The sequence below is a fragment of the Sarcophilus harrisii genome, chromosome 5 (genome assembly GCF_902635505.1).
Source record: "Sarcophilus harrisii chromosome 5, mSarHar1.11, whole genome shotgun sequence".
Classification (NCBI taxonomy): Eukaryota; Metazoa; Chordata; class Mammalia; order Dasyuromorphia; family Dasyuridae; genus Sarcophilus; species Sarcophilus harrisii.
In genome coordinates, this window is record NC_045430.1 from 219,925,181 (window position 1) to 219,952,503 (window position 27,323).

The 27,323-nt window shown below is 35.8% G+C and overlaps 1 protein-coding gene and 1 long non-coding RNA gene across 5 annotated transcripts in view; one reads left to right on the forward strand and one right to left on the reverse strand.

Annotated features, from left to right (window-relative positions):
- Positions 1–27,323, reverse strand: part of CCNY (cyclin Y) — a 260,199-nt gene that overhangs the window by 124,161 nt on the left and 108,715 nt on the right. Inside the window, exon 1 of one of the 4 annotated variants that reach the window (XM_012551214.3) lies at positions 16,725–17,183. The exons of the other annotated variants lie outside the window; for them this stretch is intronic. Coding sequence (XP_012406668.1) covers positions 16,725–16,770 — 46 coding nt within the window. The 5' untranslated portion in view covers positions 16,771–17,183. Of the gene's footprint in view, positions 1–16,724; positions 17,184–27,323 lie in introns of those variants that run through there. 4 annotated transcript variants of the gene reach the window in all.
- LOC116419444 lies at positions 17,257–24,501 on the forward strand. Its single transcript, XR_004229754.1, has 3 exons — positions 17,257–17,342; positions 23,882–24,020; positions 24,189–24,501. It is a non-coding gene; the product is annotated as an uncharacterized LOC116419444 (long non-coding RNA).

Genomic DNA, 27,323 nt, shown 5'->3' on the forward strand with positions numbered 1-27,323 from the left:
CTAAGAAGAAACCAATAGCTTTTTGTGCTCACTTTTCCAACCTAAACTACTAGGAGATGACAAATATAATACTTTGGGCCTGAAAATTTTAAGCTCTAGGTTTTTATTGTTGTTGTTGTTAATTTGTTTTAAGTACAAGCCACTAGTTTCCAGAAAATATGGGAAAAAAGGAGGGGAAAGAAAGATCAGTAAGTCAATTTTAAGTACTTAGAAATTTCAATAACTATGTAATAGCCAGAAATCATAAGCAGTCTAGAATATGAAAGAATATAAGCAATACAATATTGCTAACATAAATATTAGATAAGAAACACAAATGGAATATTCTAAAATAAAGCTAAAAGAAGTGCAAAGGAAAAGTATCTAAATAACTCTCCCTCAGGCACCATTATAGAACTTCCTTCCTACCACTTTAAGTGAGCAAAAGACATCATTAAGTCAATGACTTATTTCATCACATCTCACATATGGAAAGGGCAACAAAAAGTCTAATCAAATCCTTTCATTTTTCCAAAGTTACATGATCCTGGGAAAGATCTTAGAGGCCATTCTCATTTACTGTATACTTGAGAAATTTAAAACATGCTTAAGTTACAGATTAAGAAAGTTGCCCAAGATCAAAGATAAGTCCAACAACATTTACACAATGTTCATCACAACACAATTCTTTGGAGCAAGATATGCACTAAGAAAAATGAGTTAATGAAGAGATGGAAGAACCAGCTGGAATTTTAAAGTACACCCTGAAAAACAAAAATCCCAACAGTCCAAAGTAACAAGTGAGTTTGGGGCAAAAGATATTAGCTTAGGTAGAGCTAAAATCAAGAAGTGAGGAACTCTTTGTGGATGAAGGTTTTAGGAATATGTGTCTAGATTCTAAAAATAAAAGGGAGCCATGAGGCTCTGCAAACAGTGGGGGATACTGAATCACAGGGCAATACAGTGTCAGAAGGATATAGTGACTTATGCTGAAAAGGCATCTCTCTGTTCAACCCACTTCCTATCTCCAGAGTAATATGTAACAGCAATATTCTCTAAAACAAAAGTTCTTAATCCTTTTTTATGTCAGAACCCACTTTGGCAGTTTGGTGAAGTCTATGGACTTCTCAGAACAATGTTCTCAAATGCCTAAAGTTTAAAAAGAAAAGGGAAAGGGAAAGGGAAATACTACCATCTGTTTTTTTGTTGTTGTTTGTTTTTATGTTCAGGGACTACAGGTTAACAGCTATTTTTTTCAATCACATCCAACTCTTCATGATCCCATTTGGGATTTTCTTGGCCAAGATATTAAAGTAGTTTTGTCAGTTCATTTTATAAATGAGGAAGCCGAGGCAAACAGGATTAAAGTGACTTATCCAGGGTCACACAGTAAGTTTCTAAGGGCAAATTTGAATTCAGGAAGGAAAGCAAGTTTTCCTGACTCCAGGCCCAATGCTCTATCCACTGTACCATCCAACTACCTACCAGTTAATAATAATTGCTCTACCAGTAAGAAGAAAACACTTTTTCCTTACCCCCACCCCAAAAAAAAATTTTTTAGATTCTTAAGAAATAAAATACTGATATTCATGATATTACCACATCTTCCCAGGCTTTAGGGAAGAGAAGAAGGTAATAATTCTCATTCCCTCTAAAGTACTTCTTTCTTCTAGTGGTTTAAAATGGATCCAAGAAACTTTCAAGATACTTTACAAATTACTGGGCTACTAAACTAAGAATCATTCTAAGATTCCTAGGATCTATAGTAAGAATCCCTTCTAACAGAATTTAGATAGTCAAAACTCCTATAGAATAAACAGAAACTTTCCTTCCTTACCTCCTCTCCCTCCCAGTTTTTCTAGCTTCAAATTTCGGCTAAAATCCCATCTGCTTCAAGAAGCCCTTCTTGATTTCCCCTTAAATCTAATGCCTCCCCTCTTCTGTCAATTATTACCATCTTCTTCTGGATGTAGCTTATTTTGTACATAGTTGTTTGCAGCTCCTTGAGAGCAGGGATTGTCTTTAACCTTTCTTTATATAAGTACAGTATCCAGCACATAGTAGGAGCCTAATAAATGTTTATTGACTGACTGCATTGTGCATTGCTTTCAATTATTTGAAGCTTCTCCTCACCACAAATGCCCATCATTAGACAACAACATTTGCCAGGTAATATAAAAAATGGATACTATGATCTGGGAAGAATAAAAAACAAATTTAGCTCAAAGGAAAATGGAAAGACAGTGGGTATAGTTATTCTTCAGGTTACAGCAAGTTTCTAACAATCATTTGCATTTAAAAACCTATGTATGTTGAGTTGATGTCCTGTGCAAAATCCCTGACAAGCAGCCATGCAGTCTTCCTTTGAATAATTCCAGTGATGATGAACTTATGACTTATGGAGATTGCTCATTCCATTTCTAGAAGGTTTTAAATGTTAAGTGGTTTTCCCTTAGAATGAAGCTGAAGCTAAATCCAGCAGTGGACAGATTGTTATTGGATTTAGAATTAGGAAGATCTGAGTTCAAATATTGTACGTCATCAATGTTTGTGTAATTGTGAGCAAATAACTTCTAACTTCCATTTAATTATTTTGAAATTGGTGGTAGGGATAAAACATGTGGGTTTTTGTTTTTGGTTTTTTTTTGTTTTGTTTTTTTTTGGTTTTTTGAGGATTAAATGAGATAACATGTAAAGCATATTGAAAACCTGAGTGACATAAATTCTATTAGTAGTATTGTTGCTATTACTATTGCTTTGATGGTGGTGATGATGATGATGATGATGGAAGAAGGAAGGAGGAAGAAGAAAAAAGAGGAGAAAAGTGAGGAAGAGGAGGAGGAAAAGGGAAGGAGAAAGAGAAGTGAAAGGGAAAGGAAGAGGAGGAAAAGGGGGGAGGAAGAGGAGGAACAAGGAGAAATATAAAAGACGCGGCTGAAGACACAAATGATAAGGAAAAAACAATCTGGTCTCAACATACAGTAAGAATGACACAAAGGACAATCAGCTCAAGATATATTATTGAAAGAAGTCTGGAAGGGGGAAAAGCCTATCAAATGTTAGCTGAATACATAAGAGTTATGAGAAAATATAGGTAAGAATCACACTGAATAAAGGCATCATGGAAAGATTGCACTCTGCCTTGATGGAGGGTATCTGTTCAGCAAGGAAATCAAGAATGAATTCAAGTGTCAATCAGATATAACTACTCTCAAAGGATGGGAGAAAATAAGAATTCAGCTATGAGGAAAAAAATTATGAAGTTTTCTTCTAGAAACAAAGTTTTGTTTTCTCCAAAAGCTTGATTAGTGCAAAAAAGCAATATTTTACAGGCTACCAAAGGTTTTTATTTTGTTTTGATCAAAGACTATGAGGGAGGGAGAAAGGGTAACATAAGGAGAAAGAACAAAGGAGGAGAGAGCAGGAAAGAATGCCTCTAAGTAAGTCCAAAGGAATCATCTTAGATGGATTTGAATTGATGGCTTGGCTTACCAAAAGCTGCTTGTCCCTCAAAATCTGCATTCAAATATAGGCATTTGCAGTCTCAAAATTATGAAAAGGGGCAAACTCAAGTTGACAGCCAGCCTTCTAACAAACAAGCAGCTTGACTCATCAAAGTTATGAAGAGAACCTTTTTCCTCAGTGTTATGAGGGGTTATGACTAATTCATGAAAACCAGCAAAAACACACTGATCCCTTTCCCCTGAACCTGTTATATCCCAAGCCGCATTTCAGACAGAGGGAGACAACATAATAACCTGATGGCATTATTCTGGTCTTCCAGCCAGACTTTCCTACCCTTAAAACATTTCCAAAAAAATACCAAACCTCTAATCAAAGTCTATGTTAGGATTACAATATGAAGTTGGCTTGTAACATTCTTTCTGCTCTGTGTCACTGTTTTTGTTTTTGTGTTTTGGTTTTTTTTTGGGGGGGTTTTTTTTTGGATTCTGCTTCTAAATACTAGAGGGAAAAAATTGAAATTAATATAAATCACTTCCCAACAAGCCCACAATTCTAATGGAATCCTCATTACTATTAATTATAATGGCTTAATAATGTGTATTCTAACAAGACCCACTAATATTACGATGCAAGAAAAAAATGTAAAAAAGCATTGGAATAGGAAAACCTTTGGGGCAAAGAAGGGTCCTCAACCAATGGGAATCCATATAGGCTCTGAAACTTGTTTTAGAGAGTTACCCAGGACTATGAGAAATGAAGTAGCTTAGCTTACAGACAGTGACATGGCCTATATGAGGTAGGGCTCAAATTCATCTTCTTGACTCTAAAGCTAGCTCTTTTATCACTAAGGCATAGCATTTCATTTTACAAAAATAGCCATCACCATTAGTCAAGTTATCCAGAAATGTTCATCAGGAGTCTACTACATTGTGTTAGCATTTTTAACATATATAATAAGATTACTTGCTGTCTTGGGGATGAGGGAATAGAGAGAGGGAGAAAAAATTGGAACTCAAAATGTCATTTTAAAAATGAATATTCAAAATTATCTTAACACATAATTAGAAAATTAAATACTATTTTAAAAATACATATATAGTATTAGGTGCTAGGGAGGGGGGAGTAACTATCAGAAGACAGAATGTTAATATACTTTAAAGGAAGAGGACAATATTTAAAATTTAATGTGTGTGTGCATCTGAATTCATGAAAGCATGAAACAGTAAATATAGAGCTGACCTCAGAGCCAGAAGATCCAAATTCAAATCCTGCCTCTAACATATATTGATATGTCCCTGGGTAAGTCATTTAATCTCACAGATACTAATATTTATATATTTCCTCTGAAATTTCTACTAAAAAGAATTATCCAAAAAAAAATGAAATTGTTCCCAATGTTTTTTATAGGAAAATGAGCATCTTGTACCATTAGAACAAATATATCCTAATAGGGGGAAATGGTGTCAGTTTTGGTTCACAATGAGAGAATATTATTCACACTGAAAATTCTAAACACTTTTTTTTATAGAATTCTAAACTAATGCAGAAAATGTAGATCTTCAAAGAGAAAGATGCTGGGTCTTACATACTGGGCTGAGAGTTTGCTGGAATGCAAAGTAGACTGGAGTGAGAGTTGGTAGACCCAAATTGAGTCATAACCCCTCAGCTCTTCAGTTCTCCAAGTATGAGAAGATTAGATTAGAAAATCCATTAGATCTCTTTTCAGTTCTCTTTATCAATAAACCAACCCACCACATGATAACCTTGGGATACCCAATGGAAAACCAAATTTCAGAAATACAATTTCCAAAAACCTTGACTTAGGGCTTTGTCTTGCATGATCCTGGGCAAGTAAAACTCAAGTTTTCCCATCTGTAAAATGAGAATTATTATAGTACCTGCCTTATGGTAATTTTTTTTTTTTTTTGGTAAACTGTAAGTGATATAAAAATTAGCCTTTATTTTTCTACATAGAACATTGCAAATGTCTTTAATAGTAAATAATAATAGCTAGCATTGCATATTTATCTCATTTAATCTTCACATCAACCCTAGAAAGTAGGTGATAATATTATTTCCATTTTACAGATGAGGAAACTAAAGATATTGAGACAGATTAAATGTCTTGCTCAGGATCAAATAGTAAGAATCTATGGCAAGATTTGAATTCAGGTCTTCTTAACTCCAAATAAACTAATCTCACCTACCTGGCCACTTAGTGGTCTTTCTTCTTTCACATTCTACTATTCATTCTTGTAGGAGGGGAACAGTTTGCATGAAGAAAATTAGGAAATTAATTTCCAAAAAAGAATATTCCCATTTGTAGTCATGACAACCATTGTGTTTATATCAAAATCATGAAAGATATGTGATTTCAGTCATGAGGAATATTTAGTATGGAAACTCTATTACCCTAACTGCTCACCCATAGTTGATCCTAGATACTCATCTGATATAAGGAAAGATGGAATAATTGGTCCAGTATCCCCATGACCACCAATTTTCAGTTTTGAACGGAAATCTTCCTAACTCCTACCTTCAGAGTCTTTTAATATGCCATGTAACCTTCTGCCAAAAAGCTTCCAAAATTAAAGCTTATCTAACTTAAAAGACAAAACCAGATTTACTCAATCCTGATTTTACTTTCTGTCCTTGACTTTTTTCCAGTAATGTTTTTAATTTTTTTCTTTCCAATTACATGTAATATATTTTTTTAAATTTTGAATTCAAAATTCTCTTCCTTCCTTCTCCTCCTCCTTCCTTGAGAAAGAAAGCAATTTAGTATAGATTTTACATGTGCAGTCATGCAAAACATATTTCCATGTTAATCACTGAGGAAAAAAGACCAAAAAGAAAAAAAAGAAAGGTCTTTAAAACTATGCTTCGATCTGTCATTCCGACTTCATCAGTTCCTTCTCTGGAAAGCACTTTTCATCATGTGTCCTTGAGAACTTACATTACTGTATTCCTAAGAAAAGCTATGTCATTCACAGTTGATCATTTTCTTGGTTCTGCTCATTTCATTCAGTATCAGTTCATGTTAAGTTTTTCCAAGTTTTTCTGAAATCATCCTGCTCGTCATTTCTTTTGGCACAATAGTATTTCATCATAATCACATACCACATCATGTTCATCCATTCCCCAACTGATGGGCATCCACTCAATTTCTCACTTTTTACAATCACAAAAGGAGCTGCTATAAATATTTATGAACATACATGTCCTTTTCCTTTTTTAAGATAATCTCTTTGGGATACAAACCTAATAGTATCATTACTTTGTCCAAGGATATGCAGTTTTATAGTTCTTTGGGTATAGTTTTAAATTTCTCTCCAGAATGGCTGGAGCAGTTCACAATTCCACCAAAAGCATATTAGTTTCTTATTTTTCCCACATCCTTTCCAACATTTGTTATTTTAGTGCAACATCTGTCATTTCATTTTGCTGTGTTCTCAATTACTTTAATATATAATATCTATATATAAACTATTTAAAGTAAATTCTGATCGATATACAGTATTTCTTGGCTAGCCCATCCCAAGAATAAACAAGTTTTAATCCTTCAGGATAAGAAATTTGTACATTTAGATGAGCAACAATATTTTGTGTGTGTGAGGCGGTTGGGTTTAAGTAGTTTGCCCAGGGTCACATAGCTAGCAAGTATCAAATGCTTGAAGTCATATTTTAACTCAGGTCCTCCTGACTCCAAGGCCAGTCTCCTATCCACCACACTACCCAGCTAAATATGAATTGAATTAGCATTTACTTCAACCAGTGCTGGTACCTATGAGCACAAAATCAAAAAAAAAAAAAAAAAAAAAAAAAAACACCTTCAGTGAACTTTCATTACAATTCTTGTGGAAAACATTTTAGATTTAAACAATATTCTAAGTTTTCAAAAAGAGTTCTCTATACTACATGGTGTGCTAGCCAAGTCAAAAGATGTAATAACGATGCTGGAAATTTATTCTTAAGTATTCCAAAGAGAACTCAGAAAAAAGCAAGTAATTACAAATGAATTTTAACTTATTCCACCAATTCTGCATTACATTAGACCAAGACTTAAATGTTCACAAAAAGTGACAATGAAAATTAGATAAAGAAATAGCAATAATAATTTATTTCCAGAATAATAAAAAAGTATTAACATAAGAACAGTTACAGAAATGGATTAATGTTGGACATGGGGCAAAGTTTAAGGGGTTTATCTTCAATATCAACAAAAATAGTAGAAAACACTCCCCGTGTTAACATTTGCAGATCAGATAGGTGGCGCAGTGGACAGAGCACCAGTCTTGGGAGTCAAGAAAACCTGAGTTCAAATATGGCCTCAAACATTTGACATTTACTAGATATAGGATCCTGGGCAAGTTACTTAAACTCTACTCGCATGTCACTTAATCCTAATCACCTTGCCATCACTTAATCCTAATCACCTTGCCAAAAACAAACAAAAAAACAAAAAACACATCAATAGAAGAAAATACATGACAATAAAGGATAACAATGTAAGCATTCAAATGCTGTTCTACAGCCATGGCAGGCTCACATCCACAGTCACCCTCACCAGAGTACTTTGTAAAATGGTCAATTACAAAAAGTTACAAATACTTTCTTTAATAAATATTCAATTTACACAACTCTTCTAGAAGCATTTATTGCACAAAAGCAAGTCACTCCTGCTTGTGAGATAACAGCAAGTATAGCACAAGTTAAAGTGTGAAAATTCTATTTTCCTATTGAATTACATTATAATTTTAGAGCTTTATCTTCATTCCTGATTGAGTTTGAATTGGCCATAGCTACTAACACTTGAGCTTTGAGTTTTTCCAACTCATTTTCACACCTTCCTCTACTTGTAAAGTGAGGAAGTATTTTGTAACAAACAAAAATTCAACTCCACATTATCCACTTGGCAAATATTTTTTACCCATTTATCATAGAGTCTTATTAGAGCACATAGATTATATTTTTAAGGAAGGAAGGGGAAATTATTACAAATACAGACATTTATATGACCTGTTCTCACAGAATCCCTGGCATCCTTCAAAGCCCAGTTCAAGAGCCTTCACCAACATGAGATTTTCCCTGATATCCCTGTTAGTTGGACCTGCTCCTGGTCCAAAATTACCTTGTATTTACTTGGCATATCTTTGGTATATAATTGTGTGTGTGTGAGAGAGAAAGAGAGAGAGAGAGAGAGAGAGAGAGAGAGAGAGAGAGAGAGAGAGAGAAAGAGAGAGAGAGAAAAGGAGGAAGGGAGGGAGAGAAGGAGGGAAGGAAAGAAGGAGGGAAGGAGGGAGAAAAAAAGAAAGAGAAAAGGAGAGAGAGGGAGGGAGAAAGAGGGAAGAAGGGAGGAGGGAAGAGGAGGGAGGAGGAGGGAAGGAGATGGAAAACAGAGAGACACACAGATTTTCTCCTGAAAAGAATAAGTTCATTAAAGATATGACAAGCTCAAACCTAGCCCCTGACTCTTACTAATTATGTGACCCTGGGCAAGTCACATAACTATGTTTGCCTTAATTTCTTCATCTGCAAAATGATTTGGATAAAGAAATGGCAAACCACTCTAGTGTCTCTGCCAAGAAAACCCCAAATAGAGTCATGAAGAGTCTCACACAATTGAAAAATCACTGAACCAAAAAATACATTATTAGTGCCTGAATGATGAGACATATCAAAGTGATGCATTTACTGAGAGAGTCTATGATATCCTGAGAACAAAGGGGTATACACCAAAAAGCAGAAGAAATGTCCCCAAGCCTCTAGAAGCACATACTGTAATTGGCAAGGCAAGAGGTAGCTATAAAAAATGAATCAAGGCTGACATGAGCAGTAAACAATCTAGTTTAGGCTGTGGGATTCAAAATTGAAAAGAGGTTTTTGTTCTCATGGTATACATGAAGTTCAAAGATACTCTCTCCCTAAAGTATTTCCTGGACAGAATGTTCTTTTTAATACATAAATATAACAATAATTTATCTGTAAAATGAGAGAGCAAAACTAAATGGCCTCAAAGGCCTCTTCCAGCTCTACTATATGACCCTAAATTTCAACACTGAAATTGCCAACACTTTCCCCCACCAGCCATGTGCACTATGATCGCAGCATCAAAGATTTCATTATTTAAGTGACAGGTCCTGTTTGGTTTTTTTCTAACATTTTTTAAAATTTTGATTTCCAAATTATTTTCCAACTTCTCTCTCCTCACTAAAAAGGCAAGCAATTCAAGATACATGATTCCATGTGCAGTCATGCAAAACATAATTTCCATATTAGGTGTGTTGAAAAAGAAAACATAAACAAAAGAAAAAGATAAATTTTTTTAAAATACATTTTGATCTGCATTCAGACTCCATAGCTCTTTCTCTGGAAATGGACAGATTCAGAGCTGCAAGCAAACAAACTTAAAGGTCTAATCTAATTCTATCCTTTACAGATGAAGAACTGAGACTGGCTGGTAATCTTCACAAGGTCACATGGGTAATAAGCAACAGAACCAGGATTCAAACAAAAGAGTTCTCTGACGCCAAGCCCAGTACTCTCTACATGGAATCACACTGTCTCCACAGGAAGCTCAAAATCCTCAATTTACAGTTGAAGACACTTTTGACTCAGAAAGCTCTGTTACATGTGTCATTAATATTTTTATTTTAAAGTGCAAAGGCATTTCCAGGCCATGGGTATCATAAATGGGAAGCGAACCACCTCTTTAGTATGGTGAAAATAAATATATACCAGTGCAAAATTAAGGGCCAATGCTGGCAGGATCTCAAGAAGGCAACGAGGTAGCAAGAGAAACTATAGAAGGGGGAAACTTTGCTAGATGTTGCTATAAATATGCCTGATACCTATAAATAACCCCTCAGCCAAGATGCAAAGGAAGGGCACTGCCTTCTATGGTTGCAGCTTATTTCTGTTACTACTGTTCTCCTTAAAGGCTATTCTAAGGTATTGCTAAATTAGAATCACACAAATACACCACGAATCTGAGATTTCATCAATGTAGAGAACGCCATCTATGACTTAGGTCTATGACTTAGTTCCCTCTATGACTTAGTCCCCAAGACCTAGGAAGTGGTCTGAAGTCAATGATTTTCATCAGTTGAAGCATGTTAAGAGAGCAGTGAATTTCAACGGGTCTAGAATTTGAATCCAGATGTTTGTTCATGCCTCCAAGCCCAGTACCCCTATCACCTATGCCAAGCTGCTTCCACAATTAAAAGGGTTTATGTACAACTACTTGAAGGAGTGAGAAAATATAGACTATGCTTTTGCTCTATGCTAGAAACTCACTCTCTCCACCACCCACTTACCCACCAATTTTACGGTCCAGAATTGAAAGTACTAAAGCAAAGACAAGGGAAGTTGATATACAGTAAAAACCTATCACATAAAAAATTCAGGAACAAAAAGAATCCAAATCCAGAGATATATTCTATACAGAATAGGGCAGTAGGAGGAATGAAGGGACAGAGCTGCCCAACCAAGTGTCATTTATTTAGCAAACTAAAATAAATAAGAAAGCTAAATAGGTGTAGCCACTTTATTGCTTTTGTCAGCTCCAGTTTTATATTTCACATTGCTGGTTAGAGCTGAGTGGCAAAACATTATCCTATGGCAACAGGCCTAAGACTGTACTTACATAAAATAAACAGAAAGAGAAAATGAAAATATATATATATATGGTTGTTAAAACTGATGAGAGCAAATGAAATATATATTGTATATATGCCAAGGAAAAATTTACAAAATATATTTTTCTCCTCTTGCTTTATCCTTTGTTAATAAATATAAATGCACATTGGCTGCTATAGTCTACTGAGGCAGTAAAAAGGAGGGAAAGGGCATGGGGCATGAATACTAAACTCTATACCTCCTCCTAATTTCTTGTCAAAAAACTAGTATCATGAACTTTTTTTTAAGTTCAAAAATGTATATATATTGGTTGTTTTCCAAATGAAAGAGCAAAATGTGCCCTCCTGGAGTAACTTCAGAGCCTTGAGTATCTTTGAAGTTTCTCAGAACAAATATAGAATATTAAGCTTTGCAAAATGTAAATCTATTAACTCTCAATACACATTTATCAATTCCATTACCAAAAACTAAAGCTAATAATTATCAAGGGCAAAAATAAATAAGAGAATTTATCTTTTAAGTGTTCCTCCCACCCCTACTCCTATGCCAGTTTCATGTTCTTGCTTCCTCTTCAGTGAAGTAAAAAGTGGTCTAATATTGCAAACTTCAGAATGAAACTTATTGGACTGATTTGGCAAACCCCAAACCTGATGCTTCTCCTCAAAACTTGCACAATGGCTGAAGAAAGATGCCAAGAGCGCAATGGAGTGCTAAGTATACTAGCTTTACATTTAATGTGATTTTCTACTTATTTAATGATCAATACGTCCAAACGTATAAAAACTCTGGGATATTCCAGAGTGTCTAAGAATGGAACTCTTGGAGATTAGTAGGACATATGATGGTGGTGGATGTCAGAAAATTTCAATCATGTCCAACTCTCCCTGGGTTCATTTGGGGATTTCCTGGCAAAGATACTGGAGAGCTTTGCAGTTTCCTTCTCCAGCTGATTTTATAGATGAGGAAACTGAGGCAAACAGGAGCATGTAACTTACTTAGGGTCATATAGTAAGTGTCCAAGGCCAGATTTTACAACGAGTCATCCTGACTTTAGGTCTGGTATTCTATATATGTTGTGCCACCTGGCTGCCCCATCTAGGAGGATATACTGCAACCAAAATACAAAATAAATGAATACTCTTTCCATTAATAATAACAATAACAACAGTTGTCATACTAATGGTAGAAATCGCAGAGGAAAAAGGAAGAAAAGAGGAGAGCTAATAGTATTAGCAATAGTTATAACAACAATTAAAAAAAGTAATAATAATAGCAGCCAACATTTATGTGGTACTTTAACATTTGCAAAGCACTTTACAAATTTTATCTTGTATAATCTTCACAAAAACCCTGGGAAAGAGGTACTATTATTTATCTCCATTTTCCAAATGAGGGAACTGAGATAGACATTAAGACATTAAGTGAATTTCCCAGATCTTCAAGTTAGTGTCTGAGATCATGTTTGAACTTAGTTCTTGATTCTAGTCAAGTGTTTGCTCATTAAAAATAATAACAATAATAATAATAATAAAGCATAATCATAGTTTCTTAGGGAAAATGTTTAGAGAAGAAAAAATTGCTAGCATAATAATGTAGCCATGTGAAGTCCTCTGGCACAATTCAGACTATTTTAAATATAGAAAGACATCCTCTCACTTTGTTATCCCTCTCAAAAAAAATCATTGTAATCACATTTTTTAAATCTAAAGGGGAAAAAAAAATCCTATGACAGAAACAGGTGATGAGTATAAATCAAGAAACTTTAACAAAACATGTTTTCCATGTTTCATAATCAAGTTTCATGTGTTTCATGTTTGCCCCACTCCCCAATACTACACTGGGCTTTTTTTTAAAGGTATCAGACCACAAGTGAAGAAGGGACTACATTTCCCATGAATTTCTGGACCCCAAAGGGAAGGTCTAATTGAAGTTCCTAAAACCCCAATTCCCATGGTACTGTGTGTGTGCCTGTAGTTCAGGGTAACTGTGTGTGGCAAGGCACAGATTCTTTTGGAAACAATGTTTCTGAGAAAAAAGGAAGGAACATTGGAAGAGATAATCATGGAAGCGTGAGTTCTAACAAAAAAGTGCTCAGCAATCCAGCAGTGGCAGAGTCAGCTTTCTGAGAAGTAACTGTAGCAAACTAAGAACCCCCAGCTGTGACCAATATAGCTGAAAACATCAGACTTTATGAACTGGGAGAATGAGATGCTGCAGGAGTCAAACTTCCCTCCACCCCTTGGTCAAGTTACAAGAGACAGACATCTGCTAAACATTCCTCCTTCCTCGAGTGTGAGTTTGAGGGTCAACTGCTTCTCACATCATTTCTCTTTGGGTTGAAACTAATTCTGACTGGGTCTCTGTGTTAACTGCTTTTCTTCTTCCTTTGCTTTTTTTGTCACAATTAAACATGGCTTTTTATAATGCATATTCTTTGTCTAGACTGCTAGCCTGATACAAATTGATTTTGGAGGACAAAGGCTCCCAGCAGAGCTTGGACAGACACTTTGCTCTAACCAAGTGAAGTAGGTACACATGTGTTACCCCATGTCTCTAAAGTATGAATTCATGAGAATCTAGAGTAGACTAGGATATGGACTACATTAATTCAATCATTTTCATTGCTATTATTTCTCTAAATATTCAAATACGCCATTTCAGGTGAAAGTTTTTAATCTAAGCTGGCCAAAGATATCAGGCTGAATACAGAAAATCAAGTAAGAATCCATGTTATATAGTGACATCTTTCCCAAGCTGTTCCTTCTATAAGAATATCCATCATCTCCATCATCTCCTACCCAAGAATAGTCTTCACATGACAGAAAGGAAGATATTCTATTTGATTCAATATGTTTCCTTCAAGGAAGGCTTCACTACATAAAACCACCAGAAGCTGTTTAGACTTGCTAACACTAGATGTCATATTGATATAAAGAGTGATAAGATAGGCACAAATATTTGCATATGCCCAATGTGTATGAAAAATTCTTGCACTAATTTTGAAGAAAGATAGAAATTATTGGAAATAAAGACAATATTGGTCCTAAGGAATTAAAAATCATGGTTTTATAGAGCAAGTTCTACTTTAAGGCCTAAGTTGACCCAGCTAATAGTCCTCTGGCAAATGATAATGAACATTTTTAATGGGTTTCCAACATAGACCAGTACCATGAAGTAGATGAGTTACAAAAATGCCCTGCAGGAAATCCCATGAGTTATACCCTTATTATTTTTGTGCCAAAGAAATCAGGTTAAATGCATATCAAAGAGTTAAAGAAAATTAACAAATATTTTCGGAATTTGACTTTATGTCAGGCTCTCCTGGATACTAGGAAAGCCACCAAAGAGCAAAAAAGCATTCCAACTTTGGTTGTGAAGGGGCAACTAGGCGGTACAGAGAATACAGCACTGGGCTCAGCAACAAGACCACCTGAATTCAAATCCTACTTCAGATACTAGCTGTGTGACCCTAAGCAAGTCACTTAACATGTCTCAGCCTGAATTTTCTCTTCTGTAAAATAAGGGAGAAAGAAGTGGATTTGACAGCCTTTCAGAAGCTCTACATTTACATGATGTAAGAAAGAGAGAAAAAGTTTCAACTGCTTGACCTCAATAGTGATGTGAAGAAAGTGAGTTGTAGGGTTTACTGTGAGTTGGGAAGACTTTCTCTTCATTTCTTTCTCTTTTTTTTAGCAAAAACTTAAGGTATTATCCCTCTACCTAAATTCCTTCATGAAGTTTTAAAATAATGGGTCTCTAAAAACTGAAGACCAATGAGGTGATATCCTGATTCACCATGCCCAAGGAATAGCTTAAGGGCCAATTTTCTGCATGTCCACAATACATTCCTGGTGCTGGGTAAAATAAGGTTTGGTTAGATATTCTATCTCTGGTGGGCAAATCTTAGAAGCTGAATCTTACTAATTGTCTTTTCCTCCAGATCCTGATTTGCTCTTGCCCATAGGCTTGCTTCCCTACCTTCCCAACCTTCAGCTTCCTGCCCAATACACCTCCCCACCTCTGCCCCTGAGTCACTGTTTGCCTACCATATTTTATGATCTGGGTCTTATCACTGACAGGACTCCATCCAAAGGCAATATTTGCTTATCTGCCTAAACTTTGCTTTCCTAAGAGTGACTCTCCTCTTAGGTCCTCCAAGAAGAGCCCTTTATTATGTTTTTATTTCTGTTCCTTGTAAGTCTCACCCTCCTAGCCTAAGGCAGATGACATGGAAAGGATACCCTGAAACCTCTACTAGGTAGATAGTTACTTAAAGATACATTGTTCATAGTTTCTAAAAATTACAAAGAAAAGTCTGGAATGGACTTCAGAAATCCCTAATCCAACCCACTCATTTTACAGCTAAAAAAAAAAACAAAAAACAAAAAAAAAAAACAATCCTTCAAGGTATAACAACAACTGGAATAATAGCTGACACTAATATGCTTCTTAAAAGTTTATAAAGTGCTTTTACAAATACATTATTTTCTTTGATCACTGTAACAACTTTGGGATATAAGAACTTCAGCTATTCACATTCCCAATTCACTAACTAGTCAACTGATTCTAAGACACATAAAATGACTTGCCCATACTCACACCACCAGTAAATGATGTAGATCCAAATGAGACTAACCTCAGTTGAGCAGTCTTGCTACCAAATTTCCCATTAATTACATTTTACAAGAATCTGAAGAACACATTCTTTAAAAGATAAGAATGTGGAAAATGAGATAGTAAAGACTAAGATCCTATGATAAAATATATATATATACATATATATTACATCTTAAAGTACAGATAATTATGCACATATACACATAACCTCAGGAACTGCTCTAGTATCTGTATATGTATGCACATGATCAATTTCTAACAATAATACTCATCAAAAGCTATTCCATATTTTTCAAATGAACAAACAAAACTACCTTAAAACCTTGAGAAGGTAATTTCATGATACAGTCATTTCCTCAAACATACAAATAGCTAGTTTCTTCATCTTGGGCAGAGTTCCACTTTGTAGTGGTGGTGGCAGGGATGGTGATTGGTTTGTTTTTTAAAGGTCCTTCTGTTTTCTGATTTCCTGTTCTTGTCTCAGCCCCCTGGATTTTGATGATCCTGAAAAATCCCAATTTCTAATCTGGCTTTACATTCACGATATGAGCAACTAGGTGATATTGTTGGATCACTAGGTGATCCAGCTCCTCAGGGCTGGAGTCAGGAAAACCTGAACTCAAATCTGGCTTCAGACCCTAGACTAATCACCTAACCTTGTCTGCCTCAGTTTCCTCATCTATAAAATGAGCTGGATAAGGAAATGGCAAACCACTCTAATATCTTTGCCAAGAAAATCTGAAATGGGGTTAGAGTCAGACATGAGTGAAAAACTAAGATTTAGTTCACTTCCCCATCCTTGTTGGTGCAGGTAAAAGAAAGGAGAAATCTCTTAGCTTTAGTTCCTGCACTATTCACTGATATAGAGCATCCACATTGTGTGGAACAGGATAGCTTGTTTGACACTGTCAAAACAAATCACACATGGGAGACAAGGACCAAGCCATTTGCCATACAATAAGATCCTGGAGTAGGGGACTCCTGGAACCTTGAAACTAATGACACATATAGCAACAACAACCTACCGGCACTGAAAGGCATATTGGTGCAACAAGTCCCACCTTCAGTCATGGGTGAAGTTGTAGCAAACTCTCCAGCATTCTGAAAACCTGCCTACTGGAAGTCTGTTGCATGACAGGTGAAGTGTGCGTGAGCATGGAGAATCACCAGGTGTGCTGGCAACCATGAATAAGGGCACAGTGAGAACCCCTTCCTTTCCCCCTGTATTCCATCTTCAGACCAAGTGATCCTCCATCTTCAGACCAACCGATCCTCCCAGCCCATCCAACAGCCCACCTATTCTTATCCTTCTAGATAGAACTGCCAGGGCCCCAGATATTGCAGCTTCCAGCTATGGTGAACTTGAAAACTTCCAAAAACTTTATAAACTCTGTTCTGACCCAAATCCCATGCTTCCCCAGTGGTAGTTAAAACATTCAGTGAGCACCAAATTTAGTTCAGACAAATGACACAGGAGACCAAGCCCTTGTAGTCCTGAGTGGGGAAACATTATGAGGTATTCAGCCAACCCACTCCCCCCACCTCTCTTCACAGTGATGCTGGGGATCAGTTGGCTGGTGCTACATCATCTCCCTGGATAATGGCATTCCAGGAAGATCACATTCAGCTCCTCATCTTGCTAGGTATACAATCCTATAGAAAACTTTGTGATCTAGCTTAGACAAGAAGAAATGGTAGCCCTAGTCTTGGAGTAAAAACTGGAAGAATGGATCTCTCCATTCTTCTACTTCCTTCACTGGAGTCTTTGTGCTATTCCTTAAAAAGAATGGGAGATTATGACTGCCATGTTATAGAGCACTTAATGCCATCACTATGTAGAACTCTCCAGGTCATAAATGAGCTCATAAAATTCTCAGAATAATCTCTTCTCCCTACATATATCAAAACTGGTTTACATAAAGATGGTAATCAGAAGATAATCTTCCTGATCCTGTATGACTTGTAATATGAGACTAACATGGTTTGTTTGGTACTACCTGCCATTTTCCAAAGGCATTCAGAATTTTAGTACCTACTGAACTAAAAGGTAGTAAGCTATTTAAATTGTATTTGCTCTTAATAACAGGGGCCTGCACTATTGCCAACAACCACAACAAATTGGTTCAAGCTCACCTCAATTCCATATTAGTATCGGGGATAATGTCTGAATCTATAATTTCATTGGCTTAGGGAGCTCATGAATGAGGAAACTCCCCCTGACAATCAGGTTGGCACTTTATCTTTAATTGACAAGCTTAGAGAGTTGACTAGGGCACTGAGAAGTGAGTTGAGATTACAAGGCCAGTATGTCAGAGATGGAACTTGAATCCAGGTCTTCTTGGATCCGAGGACCTCTAATCATTACATCACAATGACTTGCCCAATGACTACTACTAGCTGAAGAGAAAGGAGGAGAGGAAGATGAAGGAGAATAGGAAGAGAATAAACATTTATCTTGCCTTTTATGTACAAGGAACCATGCTAAGTGATTCCTCACAAATCTCATTTGATCCTCATAACAACCCTGAGAGTTAGGTGCTATTTATTCACATGTTACAATTGAGAAAATTGAAGAAAACTGATTTAAGTGACTTGTCCAGAGTCATCTAGCACCTAAAGCTGGACTGGAACATAATCATCCTGACTCCATACTCAATGCTCCATCCATTGTTCCACCCTAAGCAAAAAGAATACAGAATACAGTATATTTTCTATTCAAGAGACACTGGAGCTTCCTTCACTAACCAGTAGATTGAATTGAAAATTTATCTGAAGAGACATGGATGGCCCCAAACTAAGATAGACTTTTTTTTAAAAAACCAATCCCACCAAATAAAAGACTCCAGGTCCAGGACTGTAATCAAGGCAAAGGGATGGTATCTGAGCTCATAGATACAATATGGAGGGAATGGAGCAAGCCCATGACCACACAGACCACACTGACAAAAGCAAGTACACCATCATTGCCATAATGAGGAAGCAGACTCTCTTCTAGTGGTCTTTTGGCTCTAGATTCAGGATTCCCAACTTGGAATCTTTTCTTAAATCCTTGCTTCCTATGAACAGACAATTCTCAGATGAAGAAATTGAAACTATTTCTAGACATATGAAAAGATGCTCCAAGTCATTACTAATCAGAGAAATGCAAATTAAGACAACTCTAAGATACCACTACACACCTGTCAGATTGGCTAAGATGACAGGAAAAAATAATGATGATTGTTGGAGGGGATGCGGGAAAACTGGGACATTGATGCATTGTTGGTGGAGTTGTGAACGAATCCAACTATTTTGGAGAGTAGTTTGGAACTATGCTCAAAAAGTTATCAAACTGTGCATACCCTTTGATCCAGCAGTGTTACTACTGGGATTATATCCCAAAGAGATTATAAAGAAGGGAAAGGGACCTGTATGTGCACGAATGTTTGTGGCAGCCCTTTTTTGTAGTGGCTAAAAACTGGAAACTGAATGGATGTCCATCAGTTGGAGAATGGCTGAATAAATTGTGGTATATGAAAATTATGGAATATTACTGTTCTGTAAGAAATGACCAACAGGATGATTTCAGAAAGGCCTGGAGAGACTTACACGAACTGATGCTGAGTGAAATGAGCAGGACCAGGAGATCATTATATACTTCAACAACAATACTAGATGATGACCAGTTCTGATGGATCAGGCCATCCTCAGCAACGAGATCAACCAAATCATTTCTAATGGAGCAGTAATGAACTGAACTAGCTATGCCCAGAAAAAGAACTCTGGGAGATGACTAAAAACCATTACATTGAATTCCCAATCCCTATATTTATGCACACATGCATTTTTGATTTCCTTCACAAGTTAATTGTACAATATTTCAGAGTCTGATTCTTTTTGTACAGCAAAATAACAGTTTGGTCATGTATACTTATTGTGTATCTAATTTATATTTTAATGTATTTAACATCTACTGGTCATCCTGTCACCTGGGGGAGGGGGTAGGGGGGTAAGAGGTAAAAAATTGGAACAAGAAGTTTGGCAATTGTTAATGCTGTAAAGTTACCCATGCATATAACCTGTAAATAAAAGGCTTTAAAAAAAAAAAAATCCTTGCTTCCTGATTCTATTAGAGTTGCTCAAACTTTTGACACTCCTGTAAAATCAATCTTCCAGACTGTGCTCAATTTAGAGTCCACCATCATTTTCTCTTCCCAGATGGTAGGAGAAAGTTTCATTAAGCCCCAGGGATCCAGCTAAGCACTGACAGGTTAGACAGAACCAAGATAAGTGAGTTAAGCACAGTTTACCATTCTCTATATTAATGTAGCTCTTAAAAACACATACCAGGCATTTACACAAAGCATGACACCAATTTTCTCCTATTTGTTATCTCCATTTTTGTAATTTCAAATAAATTTTGCAAATTCAAATGAATTGAAGTTAACCTTTCACTCAAATCCAACAGAAAGAAGTGACAACAAACTTGAAACAGAGGTAATAAACAAACCCAACGAGAACAGCTTTTTTTAAAAAAATTAAGTCAGGGCACATACTTATTCCTGCCAAGTTACACAAGGAAAAAGCTCTAGGAAGTTAACTGGGCAACATTCAAGTTAATGTGATTTGACAGACTCATTAGTACAAGGAATAAGTGTCTTGTCAGCCAAAATAATCCAATTAACAGTGCTCTAAAATCACAAGGACACACATTTCACTTCCTTTGCATATATATGATCCTGTGTTTTTTTTTTATTTCAAAACTTTAAAAAGCCTCAACACAAATGCTGGATATACAAAAATAATGAGAATAGAGTATTTAAATACAATTAATACACATCGTGTTGATATCATCTAGCCTGTGTCTGCTATTTAAGGACCAGCCTAAGTTCAGCAACATAGATCAACCTCCTGGCAGTTGGGCACTAGGTGATGAATGTGGCTGCAGCAATGCATGAAGCAATGGCATATAACAGAAGGGCATTATTATTGTCCAGGTTTTGAATGAAGAGGTATTCTCTGATATCCGGGATCCTTTTTTCATGATTTTGCAGGAAGAAATAAATAATACAGAGATCCAGAATCATTATTAAAGCTGGAATTAAAAAGCCATCCATCTAGGATAATTATTCATTTGAAAATTCAGGATTTTTTTTCTAAATTCCACTGTCATTTTTACTGTGAGCTAACCTAAGATAATATCATTGCCAAGGTACAAGCAATAAAAATTAACCTTATTTACATAGGTTAATTATTAACTCCTAGGAAAATCATATTTCTCTAATTTTTTCTAAGATGAAGAAACCAAGTTTCTTTACAAATCACAGTTTATAAATTTATAAATCACAAGTATATTCATCATCATGCACTATTTTGTATTAAAAAGTCTGTTGTACCATGTCTTTTCAATATCCAGGAGAGTTAATATCCAGGAGAGTTCTAGATGCATATCTGAAAATCTTTCTATCTTCATCCCCACAATGTGGCATGCTGTGCTGCATACAGTGGATAGATTATTTTTAAAAACTGGATTATTCTGTCTCTAAGTTAATACAAAATTTAAGACCTCCTTAGGCACTGATGATTTCATGAGGTCAACACTTGAATTACAACTACACCATTACAGAAGTTTTAAACTGACCAGGGGATAAATAAATCATATTAGTCACAAAGTCTTTAATAGTGAGAGTGTAGGGCTCTCTAGAGGTAGGGTTCAAAGCCTTGGGCTCAAATCTCACCCCAGAAACTCTAAAATTTACTATCTCTCTGACCACAGGCAAATCATTTAACCTCTGTATGGAGTTTCTTCATTTGTAAAATAGAGAATGGGATCAATGTAATTTCAAATGAGATAATAAATGTAAATAAAATTTTAAAATAAAATAAAAATGTGAAAAAATAAAATAAAAACAAATTTTAAATCACAGCTTAAAAACTTTAAAGTCATCATTAATAATAAGTAGTTAATATTTCCCATTTCTAAGCCTCTTCATTTTAAATTAGGTAAAACATAGACTCATTATTTTTAAATTTCTTGTTTAAAAAAATTGTTTATGGAAACAAGATATAATAACTTTTCAAAGAAACAAAAATTAAATCTCATATCATTACTGCATTCTCTTGTCACCAAGCCTTTCCTCTTAGAACTAATTTTACCTAAAGTGGAAGGAGGGAATATTTCATGGGTAATTTGCTCTCACTGGCAGCTGTTGATGGGGTCAATATGAAAGACTGTGGCTGCTGAAGCCTGGATCACACTTTTTCCTCCAGCAAAGTCTCTAGGAAACTCGAGTAGAGCAGTTGGCTACTGTTAGCACTCCCTTCCTTTTAGTTTCAGAAATGAGGTTACTCTTGGCTGGTTCTTGTCCAGTTTTTATCCAAGTTATCAGAGGGAATCCCTTGTGAAGGGACAGGTCAATTCTCCAAGAGGCTCCACAGCTGTGGATCACAGCATCTTAAAGGAGTTGCAGAGCAGCCTTTGCTGACAAAGGTGTTGCAGACAGGAAATGAGATAAATTGGAGGCAAAGGGAAGAAGAGAGAGGTCAGACAACACAACTGCCTCTCAGTCTCCTCTTATCATCCTCTCACAAGAGGAAACCCATTCTGGGTTGGATCTCCAGCAGCCACTGTCAGGTGGCTCCCGTGTATTCCAACAGCTCCCATGTATTCCAACACTCTCTGCTGATATTTCAAACCTCCTTTCCTCCCCATCTCAAAAAAATTTTTTTCATTCAAATTACTCACAACATTACTTCCTTGTCTGATTCTGCATAATATATAGCTGACAATATAATCATCTCCATGTCAAATTGTAGCCTGAGGCCCCCAAAGAGCTGGAAGATAATACTTTGAAGAAAGCATTTGATGGAGAGCTTACTGATAAAGTGGTAACCAAGACAGTAAGGGGTCTCAAATTCATGCTTTTAAAAGGATAAGTTGAAAAATGGTAATTTTTTATCCTGGAGAAGAAAAAAAAACGTTACTGGAAAAATGGAAGATGGATAGAAAATGAGAGCTATCAAGCATTTGCAGGTCTATCCCAGGATAAAGGAAGTATACCTGTAATGATGTTGCTCAGCCGGAGAACTGAAGTAAGTAGAAAGTACAGTGAGGATATTTCAGCTCATTAGTAGAGTTGAATTTATAACAATCTATGGTACCCAAAAATACAACTGGCCTCTTTTGGCTTTAGTGGTTTCTCCTTCATAGAGGGCTTCAACTAAAAGCCTGATGCCCATTTAGTTAGTAATAAAAGGGATTCTTGTACAAGTAAAATCAAACTTAATGATCTTAGGGATCTCACCCAACTCTGAAATTCTGGGGTTCAAGAGTACTCCTTCTCTAGGTGTTTGTCTTTCCATATTTGGCCAACTAAGTGGTGCAGTGAATAGAGCACTAGAAATACCCAAGTTCAATCCAGCCTCAGATTCTTACTGGAAGTCATTTAACAGCTCAGTGTGAATAAAACAAAACATTTAATAAACTTTAAATAACAATTCCAAAATTTTAAACTGTTATCATTAATAATAAGTATGCTGTAACTGCCAATGCTAAGGCTCTTCATGTTAACATGGGAAACAGACTTTCATTATTTTTTAATTTCTTATTTATTCAGAAAATAACTTGATATTGTTTTCAGTTTCTTCATGTGTAAAATGGGAATAATAATAGCACCTATCTTGCAGGGCTAATGTAAGAATATAATACAATAATATTGTAAAGCTCATTGCAAACTTTGAAATGTTATATAAAATGCTATTTATTATTACTGTTGTTATTGTCCATTTCCTCATATTATAAATCTTCCATAAAGCAGCTACTCCAGTTGCTGAGTCCTTAGTCTAATGATTCTCAAAAAAATTTTATGCCTTAGACCCTCTGGCAATCTGGTGAAGTCTAAGGCTTATTCATTCCTTTCTCAGGATAAGGTTTTTAAATACATAAAACAAAATACATAAAATTCCAAAATAAACTAAAGTTTAGTGAAAGGAAAATGTTAATTTTTTTTTCTCATCCAAGGTCATAAACCCTGAAATCCATCCACAGGGATTTTTTGAGAAACTCTACTCTAGACCAATGCTTCTTAAACTGTGGCCATGACCTCATATGGGATCACATAACTGAATATGGGGTCATGAAATTATGATTTATTATCAATAAATGTTTGGTTTGTATACCTATTTTATTTATCTATATATCCAGGGCCACACAAAAATTTCTTGGGCAAAAAAGGAACACAAAATGGAACAAACTGAAGAATCTCTGATCTAAACCTATTTGCATTTTGTGGGGAATAACAAGATGATAATGAGAGCAGCTAGGATTTCTACAGCTTTTTAAGGTTAGTAAAAAACTTTACATGTATTATCTAATTTGTTCCTCACAACAACAGTGATGTGGATGATGTTATTATTTTAAGGCCTTCCTGCTTTCAAGTCTGAGCATTAAGTTAACCACATCAGCTTGCTGCCAATCAAGAGGTATTTATCAAATACCTCTTGTCTTCCAGGTGTGATGCTAAGACCTGAAGATAAAAAGACAAACATGAAGCAGTCTCTGCCCCCATGGAGCTTAAAGATCAGCCTAAAAAGGATCATCTTATATTTCCTTATATCTGTGGCCAAAGAAATGCACATAATTCAAATGCCTACTTTCTCATCTCTACAGAATCTCTGAAAATGCCCTAAATTGGGAATGAGTGTAGCCCTGATGAGAAGAGAAAGAAGCCCTCATTATCACTCAATGGATTGAAATGTATAGATGATTCCATCGTACTTATAGACTTTAAAATCAGCACTTTACTAAACAGAAATAAGGTTCACAACCTCATATTAATTTTAATAGTTTACAGAGTAATTTGTTCACAATTAATCTGTGAGGTATGTAGTTCAAGTTACTATTATTCCCATTTGACAGAAAGAAAAACTGAAGATCGAAGCAATATTGCCCCATAGTTACCCAGCTAGAGAGCATTCTGACAAACAAGAAGTAGGGGGAGGTAGTTCTGTTTCAGCTATTTTTAATTGACTTAATAAGCATCTCTACAATGAATTCAATCAATTTTGATAAAAGTTAGAGGAAGGGATAGGAATTGGATTGTTATTTCATTGGTAGAGAAAAGGTCCAATGAGGAAACTCCCCACAATCAGTATAGGTCAGGGCAGCTTTAGTCTTGGAAAGTTTCATGGAGACTGAGAGGTAAGTGGACTTGCCCAGGGTCACACAACCTGTGTCAGAGGTAATATTAGATTTTCTTGTCTCTCAACAGAGCTATACCAGTTTGGTTGCCTTTAATGATATCAGGGTTTTTTTTTTCAATGTAAAATATAAATATTAGGTATTATAAGCGCAAGACAGGACAGACAACTAGAAAAAGGGGTGACATTTTTGTTGACTGAAAGCTCAAACACAAGTCAAATGGTGTCAGACAAAATCACAGTTGTAATCTGGGGCTCTATTGGTAAATGTATAAAGTCCTAAGGGAGACAATAACCTTGTTACACTCTGCCCTAGTCAGACTACATATGAAGTACTGGGACTAGCTATCATCACCACATTTTAATGCAAAAGTTGACAAGCCAGATCATAATGAGAAGAAATATTTACTAGCATGAAGTGACTCAAAACTATGCATATAAAGAATGATTAAGGGAACTGAGAAGTTTGGTGCAGACAAAAGACACAGCAAGGAAGCTTGTCACTGCCTCCAAATACTTCAAAGGTTGTCATGCAGAAAAGGGATTAGACACTCGGTATAATTTCAGAGGGCAGAAAACCAGGACCAATGGTATATAAGTTGTGGGAAAGCGGAATTTAGTAAACCACAAGGAAGGTCTTCCCAACCATTAGAGCTGTCTAAAAATGGAATGGTCTGCCTCTCAAGATGGTGGTTCCCTTTCTTTGGAGGTACTGAAACATATGCAAAAGGATCACTTGTTCGGAATGTTATGAGCGTTCATGCTTCAGGTAGAATGAACCAAATGACCTCAAAGGTCCCAGCTCTAAAATTTTATGATTCCAATGTGTCTCAGACATTGCTTCAAGCCTTTAGCCCCATTAATCTTTGCCTAGCCAAAGATTTTCATCCTGAAATCATTAATTTGATGTAATAATTAGGAAAGGAGTTTGGGCACTTTATGATCAACACTAGAAACAAAATGTGGCCTCTTCTACAGAAAGGGAATGCAGTTATCCTATTGTCTGCTAATGCAAAAAAGGTCACTGAGAAAATTAGATGAGGATGAAAAGATCCTCATACATCTTTCTGTCTGAAGGTGCTTCTTCACATTTAAGGGAAAGAGCTATAGGAGGAGGCATAATGTTCTCACATTACAGTACTCCATTTATCTGGTTCCAGTGAGAAATGAAGTATTTTCCAGGCAACTTGTGTTTAATACTTTAAGCACCAAAATACATATTGAAATAATTTCTCAAGGAAATCTTTAAAAAGTACCCTGTATACTTCCCTGTCATCTTAAAGAGAGTTTAATATGGGCCAGGCACTGTGATTGGTGCTAATAATACCAAATAAATATCAAAAAAGACCATCTATGTTCTCAAGATCTATAAATTCTAATCAGGGAGACAACATGTAAATAAATTGATACATACATGCTAGAGGGAGCAGCTAGATGGCACAGAGGTCAGAGGGCTGAGCCTGGGGTCATGAAGACTCATCTTGGTAAGTTCAAATCCAACCTCAAACATTTACCAGCTGTGTGACCCTAAACAAGTCACTTAACCCTATTTACCTTAGTTTCCTCATCTGTAAAATGAGCTGGAGAAGGAAATGGCAAACCATTCCAATATCTTTGCCAAGAAAACCCCAAATGGAATCACAAAGAGTACAACACAAATGAAATGACTTAACAACAAAAATCTGAAAAGCAAGACATAAAGAAGTAAGAGATGGGAAAAGGCTCCTGCAGAGGAGAGGTAGGGGGCATTGAGCTAAGTAAGGAAGAAAGCCAATAAGAGGTAAGGCATTCCAAGAATGAGGCATCATAATGAAAATCAAAATTATATGGCTCAGTCATAGACTGCCAAGATAAGGAGTCTACTGGACCTTAATAATAAATGACAGCTCTCAGACTGCTCTAGTTTTTAAGTTATAATTTGTCTTTTTCTGTTTTGTTAAAAGTAAGCTTTTACTTACTTCCAAAACTAAGCTTTCCTGTGACAGTAAACTCATTTAAATTTTCTGTTTTTAATGTGCTGTGCAATGGTATGCGGAATAATCAAATAATACAAATACAACAAAATACAAATAATCAGTAATGATACTCTAAACAATCAAAGTTGTGAGAAATGTATCTTGAGAAAAATTTAACAGATTCTAGATGAAGAGTTCTTATATGTAAAATGCCTGAGCTTTATGATATCCATTTGGACAGGTCAAAAGCTATTTTTATTCTTACTTTTTAGCAGAATCTTGGATAGCTGACATTAATAAATAAGGAAATTTGGGGTGTCTGAGATAAATTATTCTCATTTTCGGCTCAACATATTTGATATGAGAATTTAAAAGAACTAATCAACAAAACAGATATCTCACTTTGAAATCATTACTTAATCTGACTGTGCCCAGAAGTCCCCCAAAATAAGACCGATTAAATTCTTCCTAGAAGAAAAGTTACCATACAAG